The sequence below is a fragment of the Pelodiscus sinensis genome, chromosome 6, assembly GCF_052426305.1.
Source record: "Pelodiscus sinensis isolate ZL-2025 chromosome 6, ASM5242630v1, whole genome shotgun sequence".
In the NCBI taxonomy this organism is placed as follows: Eukaryota; Metazoa; Chordata; order Testudines; family Trionychidae; genus Pelodiscus; species Pelodiscus sinensis.
In genome coordinates, this window is record NC_143057.1 from 97,794,717 (window position 1) to 97,822,180 (window position 27,464).

Here is a 27,464-nt window from a genome sequence, read left to right on the forward strand (position 1 = left end):
AGCCATATTAGTTTATAACACATGGGTTGTGCCCACAAAAAAATTATACCATCTACATTTTTTGTAACGTTTCTAAGGAGAACCATTCATTGTTTAAGTTTCCTCCATATGAGTGTCATTCAGAAAAGTTTAAATGTTTGCCAGAGTAATACGGAGCGTTCCAATGGCTGAACAGTTACAGATTTCAAGACAAGATTCAAATGCCATTTTGGTATCTTAATAGGTGGAAACTCTGCTACTGTATCTGGTTTAAAGAAACTGCAGACAGAGCTGAAAGCCATTTCTTCAGATTGTGGACGTGTACTGAATGACGATTTCCCATGCTGCAAGTCTCACTTCCCCAAGTCCAAGTGAATTTCTTCTTAATCTGCCTTTTCCATCTAATCAACTTATCCCCAAAGTGCCTCAGACTGGCTTAAGTAGTGGAGTACAGGCAGTCCCCGGGTTACATGGATCCGACTTACATCGGATCCCTACTTACAAACAGGGTGAGGCAACCCCGCACTAGCTGCTTCCCCCCAGCAGACCAGGGAGACGAAGCTAGCGCCCCCCGCAGCAGACCACGGAGACGCGGAGCGGCTTTTCTCAGCAGACACCTCAGCTTGAGAATAAAGGACTGAGGAAAGTGAAGTGTGGGAGAATAAAACTGAGCTCTGGAGAAATGTTTGGCTAGAGTTTCCCCTACAATATGTACCAGTTCCGACTTACATACAAATTCAACTTAAGAACAAACCTACAGTCCCTATCTTGTACTTAACCCGGGGACTGCCTGTATTAAAATAGTTTCTAGATACAACATGGAAATAGAGAAGTCAACATACAGGATTAGTCCAGAGGGTCCATCAGTTTCCCCATCAACAGTACCTAGCAAAAATATTTTGGAAGAGGTACAAGAAACTCTGAAACACACTGTTATGGGGCTCAGTGGTTCTCAAAGTGTAATCTGCAGGTCATGGGCTTGGGACTCAGTGTTCCACTCCCCAAGGAGCCCACACTGACACTTCAGCCCTACAACCCCCTTCCATATAGTTAGAGCACTAGCACCAACTTCCCGCTACAGGGGGGGAAGGCAGGAGTCCTGAGCCTTGCAGGCCAGAACCAGCTCGCACGAAGAGAAAGGGCTCTACATGCTGGCCTGGAGACTTTCCCTGCTGCTCACACTGGCCAGAATCGCAGCTAATGGGAGCAGCAGGGGGCAGTGCCTGTGAGCAGCAAGGCTTGTGGAGCCAGGTAATAAGCCCCACTACCATGCCGGAACTCTGTACCCCAATTGCTCTCACATTACACACCTTCCCAATGAGACCACATCCACCCACACCCACCCACACCCTATTCCTGCATCCTCCATCCTTCCCAGCAACTAGCATCCCCAACTGCACTCCACCTCTTGCCCAAACTAGGGATGTTAAGAAGCGAGAGATTAGCGGGGGAACTTCTGGTACTATAGCCTCATCAAAAGATGCAGATGGATTATCCTCAAATGTCTGCTGGGCTTGTGTGACACTATCGTCATCAGGAATTTGACCCTCTTCCACCTGTTCCGAGTTTGCTGAGGCCAGAAGGCTATGGGATGGAGAGGCTGGTGGAAGGCTCTTCAATGATGCAGATGTGTTCCTGGAGTGGTGTCTGCAAGGCCCCCAATAATCCCATGGTGTCCACCAGGGAGGATAACGTGGAGGGGAATATTGCCAGTCCAGGTACCAATGGGAATAGCGAGGTCTTTCAGGGTAGTGTTGAAACTGAGGAGATGTAGCTAGAGGCGAATGTTGCGAGGAGAAACACACTCCTCTGATCATATTCAGCAACTGCAGCGTTTTCTTGTGTCAACGGAGGTCTAGCGCAATGGGAGATGGACTCCGAGAGCAAGCAGATGCCAGGGGAGATTTTGGCTGAGTGCTACAGGCTTCAGCTGTAAACGTGCAATTGTCCTGTTTGCACCTAGTTAGCCTACTGCACCTGTGCTGCACCCTCCAGTGGGTGGGAGGTGAAGAGGGGTGCTTCCTTTGTAGGTGTTGGCTCGGCAGAAGGCTGTGGCGAGGACTTATGGGGCCATTTGGCAGGTGGCTTCGCACTCCTTCACTGCACCGAGTGTTGTGGCGGTGCTATAGTCTGTCAGCACAGTCCCTCTCGTGTTGCTTATGAGAACATCTAACCTGACAGTGTGCAGAGTGCAGCTGTGGTGGTGCCTGATAAGGTCTCACCATCAGCTTTGCTGATGCACTCAATGTGTCCCTAGTGGTCAATCTGGGGGACAGCTTGACCGGAAATGATCTTGCTGGAGAGACTTATCCTGTGGTGTTTGTGGGGCAAGGGAGACACAGATCTAGGTTTCAGATCTCCCAGAGTCGAAACGGGTTGGGGCTCTTCGGAAGGCTGCAGCGCCCATTCAAATAATATCATATGGAGCTGCATTTCACTGTCCTTCCTAGCCCTGGCTGAGAGACTCCTGTAGTGGTCAAATTTTTTTTGGGGGGGGCATGTGTGTCCCCCAAACATCTTATACAAGAATCGTGCCCATCCGAGGCTGGCATGGGCTCATTACATTGGAAGCACTTCTTAAAGCCCTAAGAGCTGGGCATGGTAGAGTACTGCTGAAGCTCAGGCTGCGTTATTTCTTTTCCTTCTTCTCTATCTTTTTTTTGGGGGGGGGGAACTTGAGGGGGGGGGCGAGTGAAGGGATAAGGATGAATGAAACAGGTCATGAGAAAAATCAGAGCTGCCACCTCAGAAGCGGTCCATCAGGACTGGGACTAGGGGGAAAAAAAGTGTCTTTTTATTTAATGAAGTTGTAACAAGGAATCATTTAACAGTAACAAAAGAAACTTAGTAACAAGAAACGTGTAACAAAAGAAACTTAGTAACAAGAAACGTGTGAAGAAGTGAGCGCTTGAGAGAAGACAGATAAAATCTCTGTCCATGACCAAGGGGGGCTAGAGAGGAACTGGAGGGGAGGGGGTGGTCAGGCTGCTGTGCGAGGCACCAACCTGTCAGTGGCACAAGGTGCCTCCCACACATGTGCAGCCCAACTATCAACTGCTAGGAAAAGCTCCAAACTGCAGCTCCAGGGATTACCCATCACCAACAGCTGAGCACCCACAGGGACACCACCTGAAGAAGAACCTCCCCCCCTCACTCCCACCCCTTGGGGGCTGGAGTGTGAGGGAAGTAAGATATCACAGTCTGGGGCCACTTCAGTGGGGGGGGGGGGGGTGTGGGGTTTGTGGTGGCCTTTTTCTTCTATGTGGCCCCCGACCCAAAAAAAGGTTCTCCATCCCTGCTCTTAAAAAAGGTTGAAATCTTTTGGTTTGAACACAAATTAATATTTAAATCTTTTTCAAACTTAGTTTGTTAAACTAACATGATGAAAATTCTCAGAGGGGTAGCCATGTTAGTTTTAGCTTTAAAAGAAAACAGGAAGATCTCTGCTCATCTGAGGAACGGAGTGTTACTTCGTACAGTCACAATTGTTCTTTGAGATGCATAACCCCATGGGTGCTCCACTACTGGTGAAAGGTCACCCTGAGCCACAAAATCGGAGCACTTCAAAGCAGTACCTCCCCTCCCCCCACCGCTGGGACATGCATGCGAAGGAGGCATCTCACGCTACCTACTCCCGAGCTCCTGACATGCCCGGCCCCTCCCTTTCAGTTCCTTTGCTATGTCTGAGTAACTAAGACTCCGAGTAGTGGGGAGGAAGGAAGGATTGTGGAGAACATATGAAGACTCATCTCAAAGAACAGTCGTTTCTGCATGAACTAAGTAACTCCCCCTTTTTCCCTCCCTTCGAGTGATGGTCCCATGGGTGCTCCAGTGTTGGTGACTTGAGAGCTGTATTCAAGTTGGATGGAAGATGTCAGAGTAATTGTTTGGCGGTGGTGGACAAGACTGCAGTGGCCACCGCTGAGTCAGATGCTAGCTGTGGTAGTATTGCAGTGTTTCGCAAAAGTGTGGTCTGAGGAACATGTTGCAGGCTGTGGAGACAGCTGTAGCTAGAGTGAAATGTGCCCGTGGTGGATGCTGTAGGGGCCCCAATCTCCACAAGCCACCTCACTGAGGTATTAACCAACTGAAAACAGACCCTCATGTATAGGAAGGGAAGTGCAGCTGTGACCAGAGGCTCGAATGGAGGACTAGTCGAACAGTCCAAAAATAAGGTTCAAGTCCTATGCTGGATGTGGAAGTCTGCAGGGTAGGTATATATTCTGGAGACCCTTAAAGAAGCTTTTTGTGACCGGGTGAGTAAAAATGGAGAGGCTCTCCACCAGGGTGTGGAAAAGCGGTTATAGCCCAAAGGTGGACTCTTAGGGGAGCAAGTGAAAGTCCAGCTGTCTTAAGTTCTACAATGTAATTAAGGAGAACATTCACTGGAGATGTACGAGTGTCCCTCACTGCTCTTTGACACCAGTGAGAGAAACAAGTCCATTTTTGCACGTAAGTTTTGTAAGTGTAAGATCTTCTAATGCGGAGAAGAACATCCTTCACCTGTTGAGAGCACTGGGTCTCTAATATCCAAAACCAGGTAGGAGCAACACATGTAGATGTAAGGTGTGTGGCTGAAGATGCAGCATTGTCCCATGATTCTGGGAGAAAAGATCATATTGACATGACAATGGGTATGGAGGTTGAGTCAACAGCCTGTGCAGGAATGGAAACTATGATGGAGTTCAAGAAGTGCAGGAAAAGTGGCACTGTTTGCTGAAGAATCTGCATTCCATGTTGCAGGGGAAAATTGCTTTGCCCTAGATGAGGCAATAATGGAGACATATGATGAGCTGTGGCAAACGCCCACACTTATTCAACCTACTTGTAAAAGAACAGACAGAAAATACTTTGTTCCCCCAAAGACACTGAATTTTTGTTCACACATCTGCAGCCAAACTCTTTGGTTGTAGAGTCAGCTCAGCACAGATCTAAACTGCCCCAGAATACAACAGCTAATCAAGACAGGGACTACAAGAAGTTAGATCTTTACTGTAGAAGGGTCTAATCTTCCTCCACATTTCAGCGTAGAATAGCAAATTATAATGCCCTCTTGGTAAATCATGATTTTGATAATTACTTGAAATTGGGAGAGCTCATAGAACACCTTTCCGAATCAGAGGTCTATATTGAAAGCAATAGTCCATGAGGGCCACGCTATCACACATACCACTCTAGACGTGGTTGATACTATCGCCAGGGAAGAGCCACAGTGGTTGTGGTGCGAAAGGCATCCAGGTTACAAGCTTCGGATGTTCCTCATGAACTCCCGTCTAAGGTGGAAGACCTCCCATGTGACAAGTTATTTGCATCCAACACAGATAAGGTCCCTTCATAGTAGCAAAGATTCAAGAACCATGCTGCGCATATTGGGCATATATACTCCACCTTACCAGCTCAAGTGTTGTACTCCATATAACTGTAACAGATATGGCCAATATAAGCAGCTCCCTCAAAGATCTTATGAGGATACTTGATCTTGACACTGTCCTCAGAGGTGTCGTCCCAACCAGTGTCACCCCGCTACCATTCGGGCCTCAAAATTGCAGGTTTGAGGGTCTGCATGACCTCCCCCACAATCCAATGCCAACACAGCTGTGCCATCTTTTTACCCACCATTTGTGTCCCTTCCTAACACCCTGGTGAGTCCATAACATCGGACCTCTGGGTGCTGCAGATAATCTGTATGGGGTACAGTATCCTCTTTACTTCTACCCCCCAACCCTACTTCCTACCTTGCCCCTCTTTAGGCAGCGCTCTCACGAAAGCCTGCTAAAACAGGAGGTTAATGTCTCCTGATGCTCAGAGCCACAGAAAGAGTATCCAATGGATTCTATGGAAAGGAGGAGCGGGAGGTCCACTCAAAGTATTTCTTAACAGAGAAAAAAAAACAGAGGGTTGGAAACTGATCCTTGATCTCTGCAGACTGAACTAGTTTTTCAGGAAGCAGTGCTTCAAGATGGTCACGCTAAGCACAATTATTCCAGCATTGTATCAAGGGAACTGGTAGCTCTCGACCTACAGGACACATACTTTCACATTACCATTCACCCAGCTCATTGCTGTTACCTTCATTTCACACTAGGAGCAGACTATTACCAATACAAGGTTCTGCCTTTCAGCCTCTCCTCCGTTCCCTGAGTGTTTTCAAAGGTCCTAGCTGTAGCCACTGCATACCTATGACAGCTACACTTAGTTGTCTTCCCATACCTAAACAACTGCTTGATAAATGGGAGTTAAGAGATGAGACCGCCTCCATCATGAACAAGACCAAAGCCCTCTTCATTCATCCTGGTCTTCTAATAAATGCACAACAGTTGAAGCTAAAGCCAACTCAAGACACAAAGTTAATTGGTGCTCAACTCAATTCACTTTCATCCCATGCTTATTTACCTCAACATGGATTCGCAGTCATCTAAAATCTCAGTCATATCCATGAGCCCTTCTACCGTAATACCTACCTGCCTTCAGTTGATGAGTCATACAGCTGCAACTATATACGTCATCTATTATGTACTCCTGCTATCCATAGCTGAAAACATCAGAAACGCATCTGTCTACACTCCCTCACACCACTCACTGCACAAGAGGGTTACTGTATCAACAGATGTCCTTACATCCCTATGCTGGTGGACATCAGTAGACAATCTCCTGGCAGGCGTCCCCTTCCACCAACCCCAGTCCATAGCATAAATCACAACAGACGCATCCCTGCTGGTTTGGGGAGCCCATCTTCAAGAACAGGTAGTCCAGCGCAAATGGTCTCCATACAAGATGTCCCTGCATATCAATCTGTTAGAACTCAGGCCAGTGAGAAATGCCTACACACACTTCGTGTCCCAAATTGCCAATCATACAGTTGAAGTCCTCACGTACAATATCTCCACAATGTTTTATGTAAGTCTACAAGACAATGCCTGCTCCCATTCCCTGTACACAGAGGTCATTCACTTATGGAACTGGTGCATTCACAACCAGGTTACACTTGTAGTATTATACCTACCTCGGGCGTACCAACACCACAGTAGACTCTGAGCCACAGTTTTTCTGCAGACCACGAATGAGAGCTGAATCCTGAGATCACAAGTCTGATCTTCTCTCGATGGGGTTGCTAACAATAGACCTTTTTGCCTCTCCCCACAACACCAAATGCCCCCGATTCTACTCCAGAGCAAGTCTCTGCAAGGCCTTGCTTAGGGATGCATTCCTGATCCAATGGAAGGCCCCTCTACACTATGCCTCTGAGTAACTCCTGGAATTGTTTAAGACAGTTGGTTGGGCATGTATCAGACGTTATGAACACATGTGGAAATAATGAAGAGTTATCTGTGGGAGAGGTATCCAGAATATGAGAGTCTGGATCCCTATCATCTGTCTGTCTCCTCCTCTGAATCTTTGGGAGGGGGAAGATATCGGGATGGAGGCAAACATCTTTTTGCTGATGCAGAGTAGGTTGTCGAGCGCTGCCTATATAGATTCCAATGATCCTAAGATGCCCACTGTGGTGGGTAAGGTGGAAGGAGTTAAGCCAAGTGTTGGTACTAGGCAAACTGATGAGGTCTCTCTGCAACAGTGAGTGTGAGCCTGTCAGTGGTGAGTGCTGGGATGAGAACGCACTGATTTGGTTATCAGGAGGCAAAGGACTATGGTGAGAGAGTACTGGAAACCTAATCCCACGTGGGGAGGTGCAAGCTGGAGATACTGCAGGCGACAGACCTGTAGAAGCATGGCATGTCAGAGTGCTTGCCCTGTCAAGTAATGAGTTAGACCTACCAGATATTGCTCGTGTTAACTGCGGGTCTGTATCAAGAGCCAGGGTGGCTGGTGCTTAGGGTGATGGCATTGAAGGAGGTGCCAGCTTGTTAGAACGCACCACTTTTGCCTGCGGCGCTATGGCTTTTTGTGATGCCAAGCTCTTAAGCAGTACAAAAGAGTAGAGCACCCTGCTGCTTCTCTAGGAACCAAGGAAGTGCACCAATGTGGGTGCTACAGTATGGGCTCTGCCTCCAAATGTTTGAACTCTCTTCCCCTCTGCTCTTTCTTGGGAACGAGGAAGAGGGAGAGAATGAGCTGGAGAAGCTCTCCTTCATGGCTTCCTGGGGGGTGTGGAGGCAGCCTCTTTTTTTTGGGGGGGGGGGGGGGAATAGAGAGGAAGCCATCCTGGTTAGAGGAGGTGTCTTGAGCCTCAGCAGGCTGTATAGCCTTATCAAACAGTATCCTTCACCAGCAGAATTCTTTAACTTTTCTTGCTCTTGCCATCAGACTTGAACAGTGCTCACATTTTTGAGGGTTCCCCCCAAACAGCGAATACAGAGGGAATGGCCATCAGATACTGGCATGGCCTCTCTGCAGTCACAACATTTCTTAAAACCTGAAGCGGCAAACATATTAGTTAATATTTGTTAATCTGATTCCATTCCTTCCCTCCCTCCAGATAAGCATGGAACCAAGAGGCGCACTCTTTGCTGGGCTGGAGCAACTAACACTGCGTTCAAGTCCTGAGGGGAAGAAAAAACAGATAAAAATAAAGGAGAGAAACTATTTACACAAATTTCTAATGGTAACTCTATAAAAGGAACTGTCCAAACACTAAATAACTGAGGTAATGAGCGTATGTTGAAGTCTATCTGTAGAAGGCCTGAAAGGGAAGGGCCAGGCCGTGCGTGAGAGGCGCTTGGGAGGTAGTGGCACGAAATGCCTCCTGCGCATGCGCGGCCTGATAGGCGGGGTGGGGACAACAACTGCCTTGCAATGCTCCATTTTATGGCTCCAGGTGACCTGTCACCAACAGTGGAGCACCCATGGGGACATCACTCGAAGATGTAGGTTTTACCTACAAAATCTTATGCTACCTATATGGTTTTGTTAGTCTGTAAGGTGCAATAGGACTACGTGATTTTTAAAATGAAGTTAAAACACTTAATCTGTTTTATGATTATGATATTTAGGGCTCTCAAGCGATTAAAAAATTAATCACATGATTAGTCACACTATTAAATAAGATGACTCCGGCTGACCTCGGGCTACGTGCAGCGCTGCCCCTTTGAAACGCCCCCGTGGCATTTCAAAAGGGACACTGCAAGTGGAGCCCGGGATCAGCTGTGCGGCACCCCCTGAATCATCTTGCAGAAGAAGAAACAAAACAAAATCAATTTAAAAATTAAATAATTTTGGCATCTGACCCTTCTACTGCCATAAGCCACCTTTGAACAAGTTTTATTTTAGTCATGTTAGTATGGGAGCTCTGCTTCAGGCTAAGCTGCTATCCAACTTGCTTTAATAGATAAAGAGTTTCTTGCATAGGGTGCTCATACTGCTAGTTTAAGAGACAACGTTTCAGCAATACCATAAAATCTAGCTACAGACAAATTCCAATTTTAATTTAGGAGTGTGTTTTAACATGTTTTAATAGTGAGGGTTGTAACCTTGACTTCTCTTGTGGTAGCCTTAAAAAAAAAAAAAAAAAAAAAAAAAAAAGAGTTCAAATTAAAACTATACTAGGAAGTTTGAAAAAGAGGTGAAAAAATGAAGAAAATGTTTTGGAGAATCATATTTAGTAAAGTATTCCTCTGAGCAACTTCTAATTAGTTAAAAAAAATTGGTTAAAAAAACATGGTCTTCCCAAAACACCTGTTCCTCAAAGCAGAATTTTTTCCCCCACTAAGCAGTAGTAAGATGAAGGCCTAAAACAGGGCCACTCGACACACACAGCCCAGCAGGGCTCAACATGCAGATCACGGTTGGGATCCTTTGAACATGTCCTCCACTGGGAACACACTCCACAACAGTAAGGCATCTCCCACGAGGGGTGAGCATTCAAAGACAAGTGGATGGAGTGACTTGAACAGACAGGAATAAGGTGTCAAGTGTTTCTAGCCCTCAGGGAGGAGGTTCTAGGAGCACCAAGACATTGTGGAAAGTGCTGGCTGCTTAGCCTTGTGGACAGAGCCTGAAGGGTGCTTACTGGCTCATACTGGCCACGTTTGGGGCCAGCAGCGCAGCTGGGCAGCCCTGCCTCTGTCCCGCACGGAGTGATGGATGCCCATGTGGGGATGTCAGCCCCGCTGGAAATCCAGGATGGGGCTGCTCCCAGGCACATGTCTGGCCTGACTCGCCCAACTCCCTGCCCGCTGCAGGTTGGAGCACTCTGGCTTGGTAAATTTTCTTTTTACAGTAAAATCACTCCAAGAAAAACACAACCTCAAGCTTCAAGCTCAACACCCAAAACACTGGTATAACAATTTTCTTTTTTACTGAGAAGCATTAAAAATGTGCTGAGTCCACGACTAGTGAGTTAGGGTGTGGGTGAGTGAAGAGAAAGTCATTGTCTTTTGAGGGAACAAAGTACTTTCTGTCAATTTTCCTGTTAGTTGCTTGGATAGATGCAGGCGTCTTCCACAGATCTTCTGAGGTCTCCATGATTGCCTCGTCTATGGGTAATGTCAGATGTAGATTCTTTAACAATTGGTATTGTTTCTTCTGCACCTCTTGCAGGGAGACATTCTGGCTTGTCACTACTCTCGACTAGTTCTTGGAACTGTTTTAGATCGTCAATCGTTCCAGTGTCTGATGGTACTACGGCGTCTTCTGGTTGTGCATCAAGGGCATCAGAGTGTGAGACATTTACTGACGGAGTATCTGAGTCGTTGTCTGAGATTCGTTCCACCTCATCCTCCAAAAAACTTGCTGGAGGTAGGGGTTGTGGCCGAGGCAAACTTCTCCGGGATGCAGTGGAACGAGGTGGGGAGCGGTGTCCATATGGCTCCCAGTGTTCCCACGGTCCCCATTGCGGTGGATAAGGTGGAGGTGCGTAAGGCCAGCACGGGTGCCATGGGCCATGTTGTGGCGGAGCCCTATAATGGTGAGAGCGAGCCCTCCCAGGTAACGGATGTCACGAGGAATAGACCGTGTGGTGGTCATCATCAGGAAGGGGAGCATCGTGAAGAGACAACCGTGACATCGACCTGGGAGGGGATTGCCTTGATGGAGACCCCTCAGGAGAGTAAGAAGTAGAGGGCAGGCACAGATAATGATGCCTGCTGTATGGATCAGTCTCTTGTTGGGGCTAATCCCTAGAAGCCTCATCTGGCTGCTTGGCTGTGGGAGGACCAGCGGAGCATCAGCTGTTGCCAGAGGCTTCAGAGGCTGCCCATCGTTTTGCTGCGGTGCCGTGACTTTAAGAGGCACCACAGCTTTAAGCCATGGTGTAGCTTTCAGCGCTGCAGCGGCTTGAAGCAGCGCCGGGGCTGGAAGCGGTGCCGCACTTGCAAGCGGCACCAGGGTTTGAAGCAGCGCCAGCTTTTCATGCCGTGCCGGCTGCTTAGAGTGCTCCCGGGGCCGCTCAGGTGTTGAGCGCCCCGATACCGGCGCAGAGTGGGAGGATCGCCTCGAAGCCTTAGTGGCAGGGGACTTCCCAGCCTGGTGTGCCTCTCCTCTATGTTTGGGAGAGGAAGAGGCTGGAAGAGAGCGGGATGGAGAGGCTCTGGGTCTCGGGGCATTTCTGGAAGGCGGCGGAGGCAGCTCTTGCCGCGGTGCAGATTCTTCTCCTGCAGGCTGTAGAGCTTTTTCAAATAAAATCATCCTGAGGCGGAGCTCACGGTCTTTTCTGGCTCTCGCCGTCAGGGAATTGCAGTGGGTACAGTTGTGGGGAGAGTGAGTCTCCCCCAAACACCGTATGCAGTCCGAGTGGCCATCTGAAGCTGGCATTGGGTCCCGGCATTGACCGCACTTTTTAAACCCTGAGGAGCCGGACATTGCAGGCTCTCTCCCTCTTGAAAGTATTATATTTATCTTCTATATTGTTATAGTTTATGTGGTTTTGCTTTTTTTTTTTTTAAAGTCTTTATGTGTTTCTTTTTTGACAGGCGGGAGAAAGCCGGTTCACTAGAGTCCCGGTCTGAGGTAAGTTCAAGCCCCCTGAGGGGGGGATTTAATTACATTTATTTTTCCTATTTCTAGGGTTTTTTTTTTTTTTAATAAAGAAACAAGGAAAGAGTAACTAGGATAAAACAGGGGAAGCTAACTATGCATCAATAACTAAGAGGAAAGTAGTCAGATAATCTGACAGGGAGCTCCTGACTGCTCTGTCTGCTGACGAGGGCGGTTAAAGAGGAACTGAAAGGGAGGGGGTTGAGTCACACTCCTCAGGAGGAAGGAAGAGCTCAAGACGCCACCTGGGCATGCGTGGCTCAACAGGGGAAACTGCAATACAAAGCTCCGATCTGCGGCTCAGGGCAACCCTTCACCTACAGTGGAGCACCCACGGGGACACTACTCGAAGAACAACAGAGGGTTTTCAACTATGTTTGGGAGATGAAATTCGCTTTTGAGGAGATAAATGGAAAACCAATGTGTTGTCTTTGTCAAAAGACTATTTCTGCGTTAAAGAAAACAAGATTCACGGTGCTGTTGCAAGTTTATCACTCTGAGTTCCAAGACTCGTATCTACCTGACAGCAATTGAAGAAAAACTAAGATACGCTTCCCTTACCAGGTAAAAGTAGTCAATATAGGGGTCTTCTGTTGGTGTGTGTTTTAGTCGTTAAATTTCTGGACTGTCATTGCTCATTAAAAGTTGTGTCATATGGGTGGAAATTGGGTAAAAATTACATTTTATTAATATCAGCAGAACTGACTTAAAAGGGGTCTGTGCGTTGTATAGACTTGCCTTAATCTTTGTATTCATGCCCATCTGTGTGAAAGAAGCTATTTTCACGTATATGCAACCACACTTAAGTTGCGGCATTCGGTATGTGCTGTGAGTATCACTGTCCCCCAGGGCTTGCAAAGTTGAGTAGCCCTGGACTAAAACTTAAGCCCATGTAGCACAGGCCTGGTGAGAGGCCTGAGACCTATCTAACAACAGACAAAACCTGGCTAACAAAGCAAAGCTAAGCTGTGAGCAAGAGGCAGGCTGAGAAACAGGACTGAGAAAACACAACACACTAATTGATAATAGGCCCAGGTGTAGAACAGTATTTGGTGCTTTCATAAGTTGAAAGTACATGGTACTAGAAGCTCATTAAAACGACCTTGGTACACACTCCCCACACACACAGACCCAGGTTCAGGCAAGAATCTAAAATGAAAGCATGATGGATAGAAATGATCTAATCCAATGAGAAGGTACAGGGCAATGGGTGGTACTCAAGTAGCATCAGAGGATGTTAACCTGACGTCAGAGGGAGGGAACCTGACACATCAGCAACAAACAGCCATAGAGTTTTGGCCAAAAACCTTCAGAACACAAAAGAAAACCATTGCTTTAGACACATGAACAGTAATTTCAGGGAAAATTTTAGTTAAAGCCATTTGTTCCACATGGAGCACCCAACCATTCAGTATCAAAGTATGCAACTGGCTCTCAGTTCTTAGTTTTGTATCCCTAAATAGCCGGACGATCACCAATTGAAGTTATAAAGTTTGTTTTTTGTGTCTTGGATTCTGGGTCATTTTCAAGTTCACACACACTAATGACACTCAAGACTGGTCTAATCTGCCCTGCAGCCCAGCTCAGCTGCACATTGGCTCCCAGCCCCTCTCCCCACACTCCCACAGCACAGCTGAGATGTATGCCATCTCCCATTTCCTCCACAACAGACCATGTAAACTGCACATTACCCTCTCCCCCCACATAGTTCTGGGCTCCTGACCCCCTACAGCACACCGGGACTCTCTGACCCTGGAACATCTGTGATCCTTCTGGACCATGGATGTTGCCAGACCAGAGAGTTCTGGTTTACAGAGGTGCAACCTGCAGTAGGAAAGTAGGAATAAGAAATCCTCTGGAAAAGGGCTTATTTTCCAGAGAATCACGTCTAGACTGGCGCTTTTCTCCAGCTTATCCCCAAGCCGGAAAAAAGCGGCAGCCATGTAAATGCAAATGCCGCGAGTGATATTTAAATCCCCCGCGGATTTGCAATTGCGATGCGTCTCATTAGCATCCCTTTTCCGGAAAGGGATGCCAATGTAGATACAGCCATGGTGTTTTAGTTTCTCTCATTATGAGCAATGGAAACAGACTATCCAAGGGGAAAAATGCTGTATTTTCTCTAACCAAGGATTCTCATTTGCTCTAAAATGAACAGATTCACAAAATGTACTTTTTACTAAAATCTTCATGGTTTTCTAGAGGTCAGTATTTTTTATAAAAAATATTACAAAGGGAAAAAATGGGTTTGTACCTTTTGCTTCTTTTTAATAAATATCTGAAGGCCCAAAAGATAGTTTGGGTTCTTTACTTTAAAAATTAGAATCCTAGTAAATCTGGAACAATTTAATGGTGGAGCTAGTGAAATTTTGCAATACTAATACACAAAGCACATCAGCTGAGAGGTGAAAGGTGGGTTTTGTTTGTTTGTTTTTTTACACACTCAGGCTTTGGTCTGACTGACATTTAATTTCAGTAACAATTTGGAAAAAATTAAGATTCCACATTAAGGCTTTTTGTCACCCTTCAAAGTTGTGAGAGCTAATAAAATAAGTCCCTAAAAACAAAGTGTAGTCCTGTGACACCTTTTGCTAACCTAAGGTGCCACAGGACATGTATGGACTAACATGGCTACACCTCTAAGTCATTTTAAAAAGTCCCTGAAACTCTACCCCTTTCCCCAAAAAAAGAAATATTTGTACAAAAATAAAAAAACACCCACACCCACCATAGCCCTATTTTGCTACTCATTTTCATCAAAAGGGAAAAAAAAACGAAGAAGTTTTTTATATAGTACAAAGCATCAAAAGGTGTAGAAACTAATTTTTAAAGTATCTTTTGCAACTAGCTACAAGTAAAAGGCTAAAAATGCACTAACCAGTATTGCTGGAGGAGGATCAAGTCCTGAGACCTCCACAAGGATTGTGTCATATTTGTCAAAATTAATTCCTGTCTGGTAGTGTGCAAATATGGCTTCTTCATTGTCAGGTGGAGGTGGAGGCACATAGGTCACCTTTGGACCTTCAGAAAACAAAAGAAAATAAATTATTTCAGATACATGAACAGTAAATTTGTTCCATGTTCTACTGAATTGTTTGGGTGCTCCACATTATTAATCTGAACTTAATAATTCACGTACGAGAAAACCCTTCCCATTTCTCAGCAAAGACCTCAGTAGTGTGCTGTACAGTACTGATGTTAATACCTTTTTTTAACCCAAAATATACTATTGTACTTTTATAAGACATCAAACAACATTTGGGGCGGGGGAGGAGGAAAACGTACCTATAGTTGCCGAAGAATCTATCACAAAGCTATCTGCTTAGCATTTTTTATGTACAAATGGCTCTTCCAATCAATAGAGATAATTAGTGAGAGTCTACCATGTAACTACAAAAACAAGAGTGTTTTTGACACTAGAAAGTGCTGAAAACAAGTTTAGTCCCAACTTTGTCTGGCACCTCAGTAAACTGCAAGTAGCCCTTGTATGTGGAAGTGAAGCTCTTTGTAAGTGCATTAGGAAGAGCAAACTGTTCAGAAAAGTATGTTTTAGAACAAGTGTTTGATCAGAATATAAAAAAATTTGGATCTAGAAAATTTTTTCAAGACTCATTTGAAAGTCATCTGGTAAAGCAGCAAGAAAAGCAACTGTAGAGTGACTTTCAATATTGACCATCGACAAAGTATAATCATAACTACTGATTATAGCTTTAATTTGGGGAGGGGAGGGGAGGGGGATAGCTCAGTGGTTTGAGTATTGGCCTGCTAAACCCAGGGTTGTGAGTTCAATCCTTGCAGAGGCCATTTAAGGATTTGGGGCAAAAATTTGTCAGGGGTGGTACTTGGTCCTGCTGTGAAGGCAGGGGACTGGACTCTATGATCTTTCAAGGTCCCTTCCAGTTCTAGGAGATAGGCAATCTCCATTATTATTATAAAAATTCTAAATAAAAAGAAAACAGTAACACATGCATAATTGTTAATTAACACATTGTACAGTAAAATCATAAATTATAAGGCCAAAAAGGATCATCTAGCCTGAACTCTTGTGTGTCACAGGCACTTTAGAGATAATGGGTGAAATTAGGCACAATAACTTATACTTCTCTAAAGCAGTCTCTCTCAACCAGTGGTACAAGTACCCTTGGGGTACTTCAGACATCTGTGGGGGAGCAAGAGGAGGGTACATCAACACAACTGAAATTTGGAGAAAGCAGAATTTGTGTTTTAAGTTTTAGAGTGTTTTATTATTTTTGTACTTTTTACACCCAAAAATTTCATCGCCTGCCCGGCTACAATTAAGTTGTTTAAAAAAAATGTGTTACAATGGTAGAAAAAAACAACATTGTGTCTGAAAACTGTAGGTACTGGGAGTACTTCTTTTTTTTAAAGGGGGTTTATAAAAAGGTTGAGAAACACTGGTCTAAAACATATCTTTCAGAAAGGAACAAGTCTTGAATACTTGATGAAACAGAGACCATCACTTTGCTTTGGGGTAAACTCTTCAAATGGTTAGTCACCCTTTCAAAAATGTGCATCTTATTTGCTATTTGAATTTGTCTGGCTTCATCTTCCACTGAGTTCTTGTTATCTACTAGATTAAACCATCCATATTACCTAATATCAGAAGGGTAGCCATGTTAGGCACTTCCTCATTCTTGCAGATTCAGACTATCAACTAGTTCAACGGTCAATAGAGATTCCATCGACTAGCCAATTAACCACATTTTAACATCCCTATCACTGACCACAGAGCTGACAATATGGGTCTATACACCCCTGTGTTTAGCCCATTTAAGTATGCTGATCACATACTTACGTTTTATTACTATTCGGATGTAATAAATGGATTATTTTTAGGCATGTTTAGTTGGCCTTAGACTTTAAAAAAGGAATTTGATTAAATTAGTTTGGTGTTTTCCCATAACTCCAAATATTAATTCCCTTCTTCTACAGAACAGATTATAAATGCCAGAGTAGTCATCCTGAACTTTTGAGGCTTCTCAAACTTGTTAATTTTTTAGCAGTAAGATTAGCCTGCAACCGCCATCCTTTTTTGGTAGTAGGAAGTATTCTGAGAAGTCCCTGCACCATAAGGAAAAAAGGTTGGTTCTATTGTTGCTAGTTGAGAAGAAAATCCACCTCTTGCTTAAGTAGAAGCTTGTGAAAGGAGTCCGTTAAGACGGATCAAGAAAGGGGTGAAAGGCTTCTGTCTTTCAAGTAAATTCAATACACTTAAGTGAATTCTATTCATCAAACATCTAGGGAAAAAATATTTTAAAGTGTCACAAAAATTATGGCAAAGTGATAATTCCCAATTCTGGTTATATGGTGCCTATGGCAACTGAAATGTTTTGAAAACGTTTAATGGGTCTGTGGATTGCCTTGGTGGATGGACACTAAGATGGATCCATTGTGTACCTGAAGGTATTTACAATACATTTTTATATAACGTGCTTGGCACGAGTACTTCACTCAAATTATATTTTCAAATTAATGAAATCTAAAATGGAATAAAAAACAAGGGTCTTCTGGCCTTGTAAGTAATTCTACCTACATGCATTCCCAATGAATTTCTCTATTTACCTTGATAATCACCATCTTCATTTTCACCATCTGACTTCCAAGAACCTTAAGTAGAAAAGAAATATATTAAGAAGAAAGAATAGTCTGGCAATTAAAAAAACAAAACATTGAATTATTTATAAGCTACCTTAGATAAACTACTTACTTCTTCCTGAACCTGCAATTACTTCTTCATTGTAACCTCTGTATCCCCCTGTTAAAAAGTGTCATAGAAGAAAACTTCAGGCTCTAGTGCTTTTCAAAAATTAAAAGTACAGTCACACCATACAAACATGTACAATGGACAGCATGGAAGGAGCTTAAGTCCTTGTGGACATAAAAAAAATGGATGATAGAGGCAGAGAGTTGTAAGTGCCAGACAGTAGTAAGCTACTGAAGACTATTATCCAAAGTTTGCGTTTAATACAGTAAAGAAGAGTGTGACCTGATGAAAGCAGTGAGTTGGGAAAAAAGGATTGTCCTGTCTGTTTCAATATAGGTGACAGCCACATAAACACTCACATGGTGGGGGTCAGAGTTCCTGTAAGCCAAACTAGAGGATCACTGTCCTGAATGCTGCATCATTCCTTGTTTGCTGAAACCTACCATGATAGTACAAGTCACCCACAGAGCATCTACAATCTACTCTTGATTCAATTCATCATGAGGCCTGTGACTCTGCCTGCAATTTTAAGTGAGAGGACCCACTGCTAGGCTACCAGGGCAATGTCATGCTCCATGGTTCCAACTGTCCTTATCTTGATGAGTAGCACAATGAATAATGGTGCCACCATTGGCAGCACTGCCATGCTGAAGAGCAATGTCTCGACGCTGAGCTGTGCTGAAATCGGTTCCTAGGCAACAAGCAGTGCCACAACAGGGAGGGGAGTGGAGTGGAGTGGAGACTGCAGCCAATGCTGAGAGTTAGACTGGGGTCTAAGCAGGGTGCCATGTTGCTGCAGTGAGTGTGGTCTTACTGCAGTCTCCTGATAATGAATGGGATGGAGAGCAGTGTCTCTGTCAATGCAGGCTTGTCCAGCGTCGATGCTTGCCCGTTTGTGGCCAGAACCCGAGCTGCCTGGTTTACTTTCTGCAGACCTGGGCTTGGAAACAGCCATGCCAGGAGATTTAAGAGATTATGTTCCACCTCATACACCAATGGCATCGATGGTGCTGCCACAGCTATGTCCCCATCTTGGCTCCCCCTATAGCTAGGGGTTTTATGTGCCACACTCAATGGTTTTCCTGCTGGTGACAGTCTACGGTGCTGGTTGAGCTGCCTTCAATTGAGTGTGGCCTGCCATAGATTGCACAATCTTTCGAAGGGGAATATCCCCGGTCATAACGACTGCTTCTTCAGCACTAACGATCAGTGCACCAGATAGTGGGCATCACCTTCTTGAGCACCGAGGAAGTACACTAGGAGAATGGTGCCAGGGAGCTCAAGCCACTCTACGTGTCCCAAATTCTGGTATGCTTCTGGTACAAGAGGTGTTCTGCACTGGGTCTGGTTGCTACTGAAGCAGGACAGAGAGCCATCTCCATAAACAGGAACTTCAGACTATTGCCTCTTCTTTGGTCCTTAGTCTGAAGTTCCTAAAGATCTAGCTCTCATCCTGAATATAACCTTCTCCCAATCACTTTAAATAGTTCTCTTGAAGGTCACTGACTGCCATCTGCTTTCAGCATATTGCCCACTGTGTTTAGATCCCTGGGACCAAGGAATGTCACAGGGCCCAAGCAGGAAAGCCTCGCTAGGCAGGTACTTACCCACTATTACCTACTATCACTACACTTATGTCTGAGCTATTTATACTTTTCTACTACAGTCTACAAGTTTGCCGCCCCCCCCCCCCCCCCCCCGACTGGTCTCAAACAAAGGAGTTTGCCAGAGTAGGGAAGGTCAGGCCTTGGGGCTCTCCTGAGTACCTGCCAGCCTCTGGCTGGGCTCCCCTGCCACCGGGCTGCCAGTCTTTCAGAGAATCCCAAACCAGAGAGACTCAACCTGTATTTTCAGGGAGAAAACTATGGGCATCTCTTGCTGAGCAAGAGATAGGAGCATTCCAATGACTGCCACATACAGAAAGAGTCAACTGAAGAGGAGTTGGGCCAGCAGGTGCTTATATACTGCACCAGGATGGTACCACTCAAAGGGTACAAAATACAACTCAACATACCACTAGGGGGATGAAATCTTCCAATAATGCTTCACACATGTGCACACCTATTCTGGAATGGACATGAGGAAGCCCTCCAACAATCATTAGAAACTTATTTTCCTAAAATATACAGCTACACCACCACTTCCTAATAGCTAGTGACAAAAATGATCATGAGATGCTAAAAGTATCCTATACCTCTCTACAACATGATCAAGATTCCTTCAAAATTCAACAGTCACTGAACCAAATGATAAAGGAATTCAATGGATGGAATTAAATGCTGGAAAACTAAAAATGTTATATTTGTGAATGACATGCAGCATCTTACCCTAATGGTTTGATGGAAGGAAAAAGATGGATGCCAGCCCGGACTAGTGTTTAAGCATATGCACAGTAGCCATGGCAACTTAATCTATTAACTAGCTAGTTGCCCTTTCTACATCCTGAACACTACAGTTACACTGCAAACATTGGTCTAATGCTTGAAAACCTAACAGAAATGCTTAAAAACCATCCTTGGTACTATATTTTCATTATCCAAGAGGAGGGAAATGAAATAAGCAAACAGAATGAAAAGCAAGTGTACCTTTTTAAAAAAAGCGGAACAAAAATATTTCATATATAGTGGATACAGAAATTTAAGACAGAGAAATTTAACCAATATCACGTCAAGATACTTCTGCTAAATACTAGCCAATGCAACTTTAAGCACTTTCCAAAAAATAATAAAATAAATCAGCCTCTTAAGGTAGATATTATGCCATTTATAAACAGAGAAAATGAGGCATTGCAGTGACATATGATTTACGCAACTTGCCACAGAAGCAAAGTAGGAATACAAGACCCAAAACTTCTGACTCCCACTTCCTTCCAAATCACTAGTAAATACACCATCTTGTGTAACCCCAATAAATACAAATCTGACCTTGTCTTCCAAATCCTCTGCTTTTGTTATTGTCATTATCACCTGAAAAATAAAGACAGAAATATTTAAATTAATTGGGTATGACAGTGCTTTACAAATCCTAATATATTATCTTTAAGCATTTATGACTACAGATAGCAGGATCTCTCCTCTGTGGAAGCAGGCTCTTTGTTGGCCAGGCCTCTCGCACGTATTGCCATCCATGCAAAAGGTCAACTTCCCCTTGATGAAAACCCTTACACTATGTAACTTAAAGGTCAGCCACGAACAGGAACCAAAACCAGACCTAAAAAGTTCATGTAAAGTTCATGCTGGTTGTGCTGACTGTGCCATGCCCAATAAGGCAGGAAAGGAAAAACAGGAAACCATCTCACCTCCTTACTCCTGTCACTTAGCAGACAGGGTCTGCTAGCCTATCACAAAAAGTGAGCAAAAGCTCTCTATAAACCAGCTACCCCTCCTATATCAAATTGAGGAATCCCGAATAAACATTGGATGGCAGAATACGAGCCAGGCCCAAGGACTAATCACCCGAAGGCCACCTCCTGCTCACCAAACCAGAGTTCCTGTAGAGTGTAACGTATACCAACTATGCTGTTGTTGCTGTTGTACTTTGTGTTTTTTCTAAGTGTGAGTATTGCTATCTAAACTTAGTTAAAAGTTTTAAGTAGTATTGTTAAGAGTTTTAGATAAGTAATTAGACTTGTGAGTAAGATTAATGTAAACGTAACTGTTGATAATCCCTGGTCCCTTATTGACAACTATTGGGACTTAGAAAAAGCTCAGAGAATTTTCAGTTATTGTATTGCACTTCGCTTATTGCTACTACTAATAGTTATTTGGCGGCCACGCATGTAAGAGACTAAAAGAAAAACTATAATTGGAAGTATTCTAATAAAAGTTTAAAAGATATTTAGTAATAGTTTGCCTGTTTCTGCGCCTCCCTGGGACTAGCCACATTTCCGAACCTTTTACTTTTAACCACATCCTCAATAAGCAACACCAGGCAATAATTGTGTCAGCCATCTTACTAGTAAATCCTTATGTAAAAATAAAATACAGGACTATGTAGCACTTTAAAGACTAACAAGATGGTTTATTAGATGATGAGCTTTCGTGGGCCAGACCCACTTCCTCAGATCAAATAATGGAAGAAAATAGTCACAACCATATATACCAAAGGATACAATTTTAAAAAAATGAACACACATGAAAAGGACAAATCACATTACAGAACAGAAGGGGGATGCGGGGGGGGGGGGGGGGAAAGGAAGGTGAATGCCAGTGAGTTAATGATATTAGAGGTGGGGAAGGGGAAATGTCTGTGAGTTAATAGTATTAGAGGTGATAATTGGGGAACCTATCTTTGTAATGTGTAAGATAGCTGGGGTCTTTGTTAAGTCCCGTGCGGAGAGTGTCGAATTTTAGCATGAATGCCAGTTCAGAGGATTCCCTTTCAAGTGCAGATTTGAATGTCTTCTGAAGTAGGATGCAGGTTAGCAGGTCATTGAGACTGTGTCCTTTCTGGTTGAAACGGCAAGCAACTGTTTTTTCTTTGTGATCTTGTCTAATGTCTGTTTTGTGGGCATTGATTCTTTGGCGAAGTGTCTGACAGGAGTTATTCTTTTATTGGTATAGCCACAACATGCGTCAAACTAACACCAATTAAGTTGAAAGAAGCACCGGTGTTAGGGTTTTTCCAACAACTATAATTTTTCCACACTTCTAGCAGACATAGCTGTGTCAGTAGAACTTTGTAGACTAAATCAGAGTGGAAAGGAAGGACAGTGACTAAGGTACTTGAAATCCTTTAACTCCAGTGGACCAGTCCTATAAAGCATCTCTCGGTATGTGATAAAACAGCAGCTTCCATCCAAAAAGCCAACCTGCATTCAATTATGGGACTTGTTTAATTTTGTTCACTAAAAGACAATTACTTTTTTCCGTAACTAGTGTTCAAGTAGTATTATTTGTGTCCATTCCATATTAGCCACACGAGTTTGCTACATGCACTGGTACTGGAGGTTTCCCCCATCAGTATCTGTAGGGGAACAGCTCTGGTACCCTCTGGAGAAGCACCTGCATGCTGCCATACAAAGGGCACTGCTGGCTCCCCTACCCTCAGATCCTTCTTGCCAGAAATTCCAATAGTGGTGAAGGAGAGTAGGTCATGGAATGGCTACTAGCAATACATCTCAAAAGAACACCAATCATAGAAGAAGTGTCTACTTGTGTCCATTCCATATTAACTCAAAGCTATACCAAGAGGCAGATAGGAGTTTATCAACATTTAGGTTGCAACACTGCTCTGCCAGACCCAGAGTCATCTCTGGCCTACTGAGGGATGAACAGTATTCTGTAAACATAGACAGAGGACCACTTTGTGGCTCTACAGATATCCTAGGTAACAACGGATACCAGGAAGACCACTGAGGATACCTGCCAAATGGGCTCTGATGACAGGCAGCAATGGTTCTCTCCCCTCCTCTTCCCCTCCCCAGCAGCTGGTAACAGGTTTTTAAAAGGTGATAAGGGAGTTACTCAGCTCGTGCAGTAACGAGTGTTCTTCGAGATGTGTCCCCCCGTGGGTGCTCCACTCTAGGAGAAGGGTCGCCCTGAGCTGCAGATCGGAGCTTTGCAAAGCGGTTTCCCCCCTATTGAGCCACGCATGCTCAGAAGGCATCTCGAGCCCTTCCCGCCTCCTGAGAAGCATGACTCAACCCCCTCCCTTTCAGTTCCTCGTCTCCACCCGAGTAATTGAGACTCCGTGCAGAGGGGAGAAAGGGAGGGTCGTGGAGCACCCACGGGGACACACATCTCAAAGAACACTCGTTACTGCATGAGGTGAGTAACTCCCTTTTCTTTTTCGAGTAGTGTCCCCGTGGGTGCTCCACTCTAGGTGACTACCAAGCAGTATTCAATGTATGGCTGGAGGGAGCCAGAGTCAATGTTTAGCGGTGGTAGAGAGCACCGCTGTAGCTACTGCTAAGTCATGTCTAAGTTGTGGTAGGATTGCATAATGTCTGGCAAAGGTGTGGTCTGAAGACCATGTTGCTGCTCGGTAAATATCCCTTAAGGGGACATTGTTCAAAAAGGCTGTAGAAGCGGCCGTGGCTCGAGTGGAATGCGCTCTTGGTGGGCACTGTAGTGGCTTATTGCCCAAGATATGACACTTGACTATGCATGTCGAGATCCATTTTGAGATTCGTTGTGATGATAGAGGTGTTCCTTTTGAATGCTCAGCGATGGATATAAAAAGCCTTTCGGATTACGAAATGGTTTCGTTCTCTCCAGGAAGAAGGTGAGAGCCCTCCGAATGTCCAGATTATGCAGAGTGGCGTCCTTCTGTGATGCATGCGGTTTTGGGAAAAAGGTAGGTAGTACGATCAGTTCGTTGACATGGAATTCTGTACAGACCTTTGGCAGGAATGTTGGGTGAGGTCTAAGTATGATCCTATCCTTTGTAAAAACTGTGTAGGGGGGTTCTGCCATTAATGCCCCAATTTCACTCACCCGTCTGACGAACGTGATAGCTAATAAGAAGCAGACTTTCATAAAGAGAAAGGGGAATGGTACTGTAGCCAGAGGCTCGAAAGGAGGTCTGGTGAGGTGGTGGAGAACAAGATTTAGGTCCCATAAGGGGGGTGGTGCCTTATAGGGTGGGTATACGTTCTGGAGCCCTTTAAGGAATCTTTTAGTGATAGGATGGGCAAATATGGAGAAGCCATCAATGAAGGTATGGAACACTGTTATTGCAGAAAGATGGACTCTTGAAGAGATTGACAGTCCTGACACTAAGGTCTAGAATGTAGTCCAAGATTGTATTTAGTGGGGCGACACGGGGTTCTACCTTGGTTCGCAGGCACCAGTGAAAGAATCGTGTCCATTTTTGCAGGTAAGTTTTTCGAGTGGACTGTCTCCTACTGTGGAGGAGGATGTCCTTCACTTCCTGGGAACAGTGATTTTCTATCTCCGAGAACCAGAGAGCAGCCAAGCCTGAAGGTGTAGGGTATGGAGCTGTGGGTGCAGTATCGTTCCATTGCTCTGAGATATCAGGTTTACACGGTGTGGTAGCATGTAAGGAGGGTGAACCGCTAGCCTGTGCAGGTACGGGTACCAAGTTTGGCAGGGCCACGACGGGGCTATCAGGATGATTAGGGCTCCGTCTCTTCAGATTTTGCATAAGGTTTTTGGGATTAGCATTATGGGGGGGAAGGCATAGTGTAGGGGGGCTGTCCATTTGATTAGAAAGGCAACCCCCAGGGAACGTTTGCCAAGTCCTGCGCGTGAGCATAACTGGGGGCATTTGGCATTGTGGGTAGACGCAAAGAGGTCTATGGATGGCCATCCCCATTGGTTGAAGATTGAGTTTAACTCCCACTCGTGATCAGAGGTGAAGTTGCAGCTGAGTGAATCTGCTCTGGTGTTGTTCACCACGGGCAGGTAGGATGCTATCAGGGTGACATGGTTGTGGATGCATGAGTTCCACAGGCAGATAGCTTCTGCACAGAGGGAGCGGGAGCGGGCTCCGCCTTGCCTGTTTATATAGAACATTGTGCAGATGTTGTCCGTTAGGATGCGGACCGTCTGATTGGCAATGTTGGAGGCGAAGTGTGCGCAGGCATTCCTTACTGCCCGCAGTTCGAGGAGGTTGATGTGTAGTCGTGCCTCGGATGGGGACCACCTTCCCTGAACCCCTTGATCGTTCATATGTGCTCCACAGCCAAGAAGGGAAGCATCTGTGGTAATCTGTATAGTGGGTTCGATCTGTTGGAATGGAACACCTGTCAGGAGGTTGTTCGGTATCGTCCACCATCGTAAGGATGCAAGAACGTTTGGAGGAATAGTCACCGTCTTGTTCAGGGAGTGTCGTGACGGTATGTACACACTTGCTATCCAGAGTTGGAAGCATCGAAAATGCAGACTAGCGTGGTGGACTACATAGGTGGTGGAAGCCATGTGGCCCATTAGTCGGAGACAAGTAAGTGCTGTAGTGGTAGGAGTTGTAAACATTACGCTTATAATTTCTTGTATAGTTATGAAACGTTGTCGAGGTAGGTATGCTCGAGCTGTGAGAGTCGAGACGTGCACCAATGAACTCTATATTTTGAACTGGGTGCAGTGTTGATTTGCTTTCGTTGAGTAGAAGGCCTAGACGATTGAGGAGGGATGTGGTCATACTTATCATGGAGGCGGTTCCGTCCTGTGTTGAGCCCTTTAAAAGGCAGTCGTCTAGGTAGGGGAATATGACGACATTTTGGCATCTGAGGTACGCAGCGACAACTGCTAGTACCTTTGAAAATACCCTCGGAGCTGACGAGAGGCCGAAGGGGAGAACATTGTATTGGAAATGATCTGGGCCGAGAGTAAAGCGTAGACAGGGTCTGTGGGCAGGATGGATAGTTACATGGAAATACGCATCTTGCAGGTCGAGGGCTGCGAACCAGTCCCCTTGATCTAGCGCAGGAATGATTATTGTAAGGTGCGACCATTTTGAAGCGTTGTTTCCCGAGAAACCTGTTCAGTTTGCGGAGGTCTAATATGGGCCTCCTGTCCCCCTTTTTTCCCTCCATCAAGAAATAGTTCGAGTAAAATCCTTTCCTGTGAAACTCTACTGGTACTCTTTCTATGGCTCCAATTGAAAGGAGTCGATCGACCTCTTGTTTTAGTCGAGTCTCGTGAGAGGGGTCCCTGAAAAGGGACAGGGTAGGGGGAAGGGTAGGTGGGGTAGTGGTAAATGGGATAGTGTAGCCTACTCGAATTATGTCTAGAACCCAGCGGTCCGATGTTATAGATTCCCATTGTGGGAGGAACGGCCGCAAACGGTGGGTAAAACGATGGTCATGTTGCGTTATTGCTAGATCGTGAGGGAGGTATTGCAGACCCTTGACCACCTCTTCAAATTTGCTGCTTGGAGGACTGAGCAGTTGGTGGGCAGCCTTGATTAGGCCGCCTTCTCTGAGGTTGTCGTCTTGGCCTAGTGTCCTCATAGGGTCTCTGTGGTCGGTTGTATTGCCCATATCTGTAGCGATTGTACGTGTTATTGGGGTGTATCGTCTGCGTTTGAAAGGCGGTGTTGTACATGCCCAATGTGCGAAGTGTGGTTTTCGAGTTCTTACTGTTGTGTAGCATTTTGTCTGTAGAAGCTGCAAATAATTTTTGTTTATCGAATGGTAAGTCTTCTACTTTGGGCTGAAGTTCTCGGGGAACTCCAGATGACTGTAGCCAGGAAGTTCTGCGCATGACTATCGCCGTAGCTGTAGTCCTAGCTGCTGTGTCAGCAACGTCCATTGCTGTTTGGAGAGCAGTGCGAGCGACCGTATGGCCTTCATGGACTACTGCTTTGAAGATAGCTCTTTTGGACTCAGGGAGATGTGGTATCAGTTCTCCCAACTTCGAATAATTATCAAAGGCATGATTCGCTAAGAGGGCAGAATTTGACACTCTTAGTTGTAGGGTAGAAGAGGAGTATATCTTCTTGCCAAAGAAGTCTAGCTTTTTATGGTCTTTGTCCATATTGCCATTCTTGTATTGCAGTACCTTCACTCTTTGCTGTGCAGATTCAACCACTAAGGAGTTTGCTTGTGGATGTGTAAAGAGGAAATCGTTGTCTTTTGGTGGAACGAAGTATTTTCTGTCAATATTTTTATTAGTCGGTTGGATGGATGCGGGTGTCTTCCACAGATCCTCAGATGTTTCCATGATTGCCTCGTCAATTAGCAGGGCAATCTTACTATGCAACGTAGGATGCAGGTTCTTTAACAAGTGATGTTGTTTCTTTTGCACTTCTTGTAGGGAGACATGCTGACTTGTTGCTACTCGCTTGAATAGTTCTTGAAACTGTTTGAGGTCGTCAATCGCTACTGTATCTGATGATGTAACTGCATCTTCCTGTTGGGCACTTAGGT

At 45.0% G+C, this 27,464-nt stretch overlaps 1 protein-coding gene across 7 annotated transcripts in view; it reads right to left on the minus strand.

The window, feature by feature from the left end:
• The window catches only part of DDX4 (DEAD-box helicase 4), a 113,182-nt gene that overhangs the window by 46,500 nt on the left and 39,218 nt on the right, over window positions 1–27,464 (minus strand). For all 7 annotated transcript variants that reach the window (XM_075932449.2, XM_075932454.2, XM_075932452.2 and 4 more), the window contains 4 exons: window positions 20,557–20,598; window positions 17,636–17,683; window positions 17,491–17,535; window positions 14,786–14,928 (listed from right to left, as the gene is read on the minus strand). In XM_075932449.2, coding sequence (XP_075788564.1) covers window positions 14,786–14,928; window positions 17,491–17,535; window positions 17,636–17,683; window positions 20,557–20,598 — 278 coding nt within the window. The remainder of the gene's footprint in view (window positions 1–14,785; window positions 14,929–17,490; window positions 17,536–17,635; window positions 17,684–20,556; window positions 20,599–27,464) is intronic.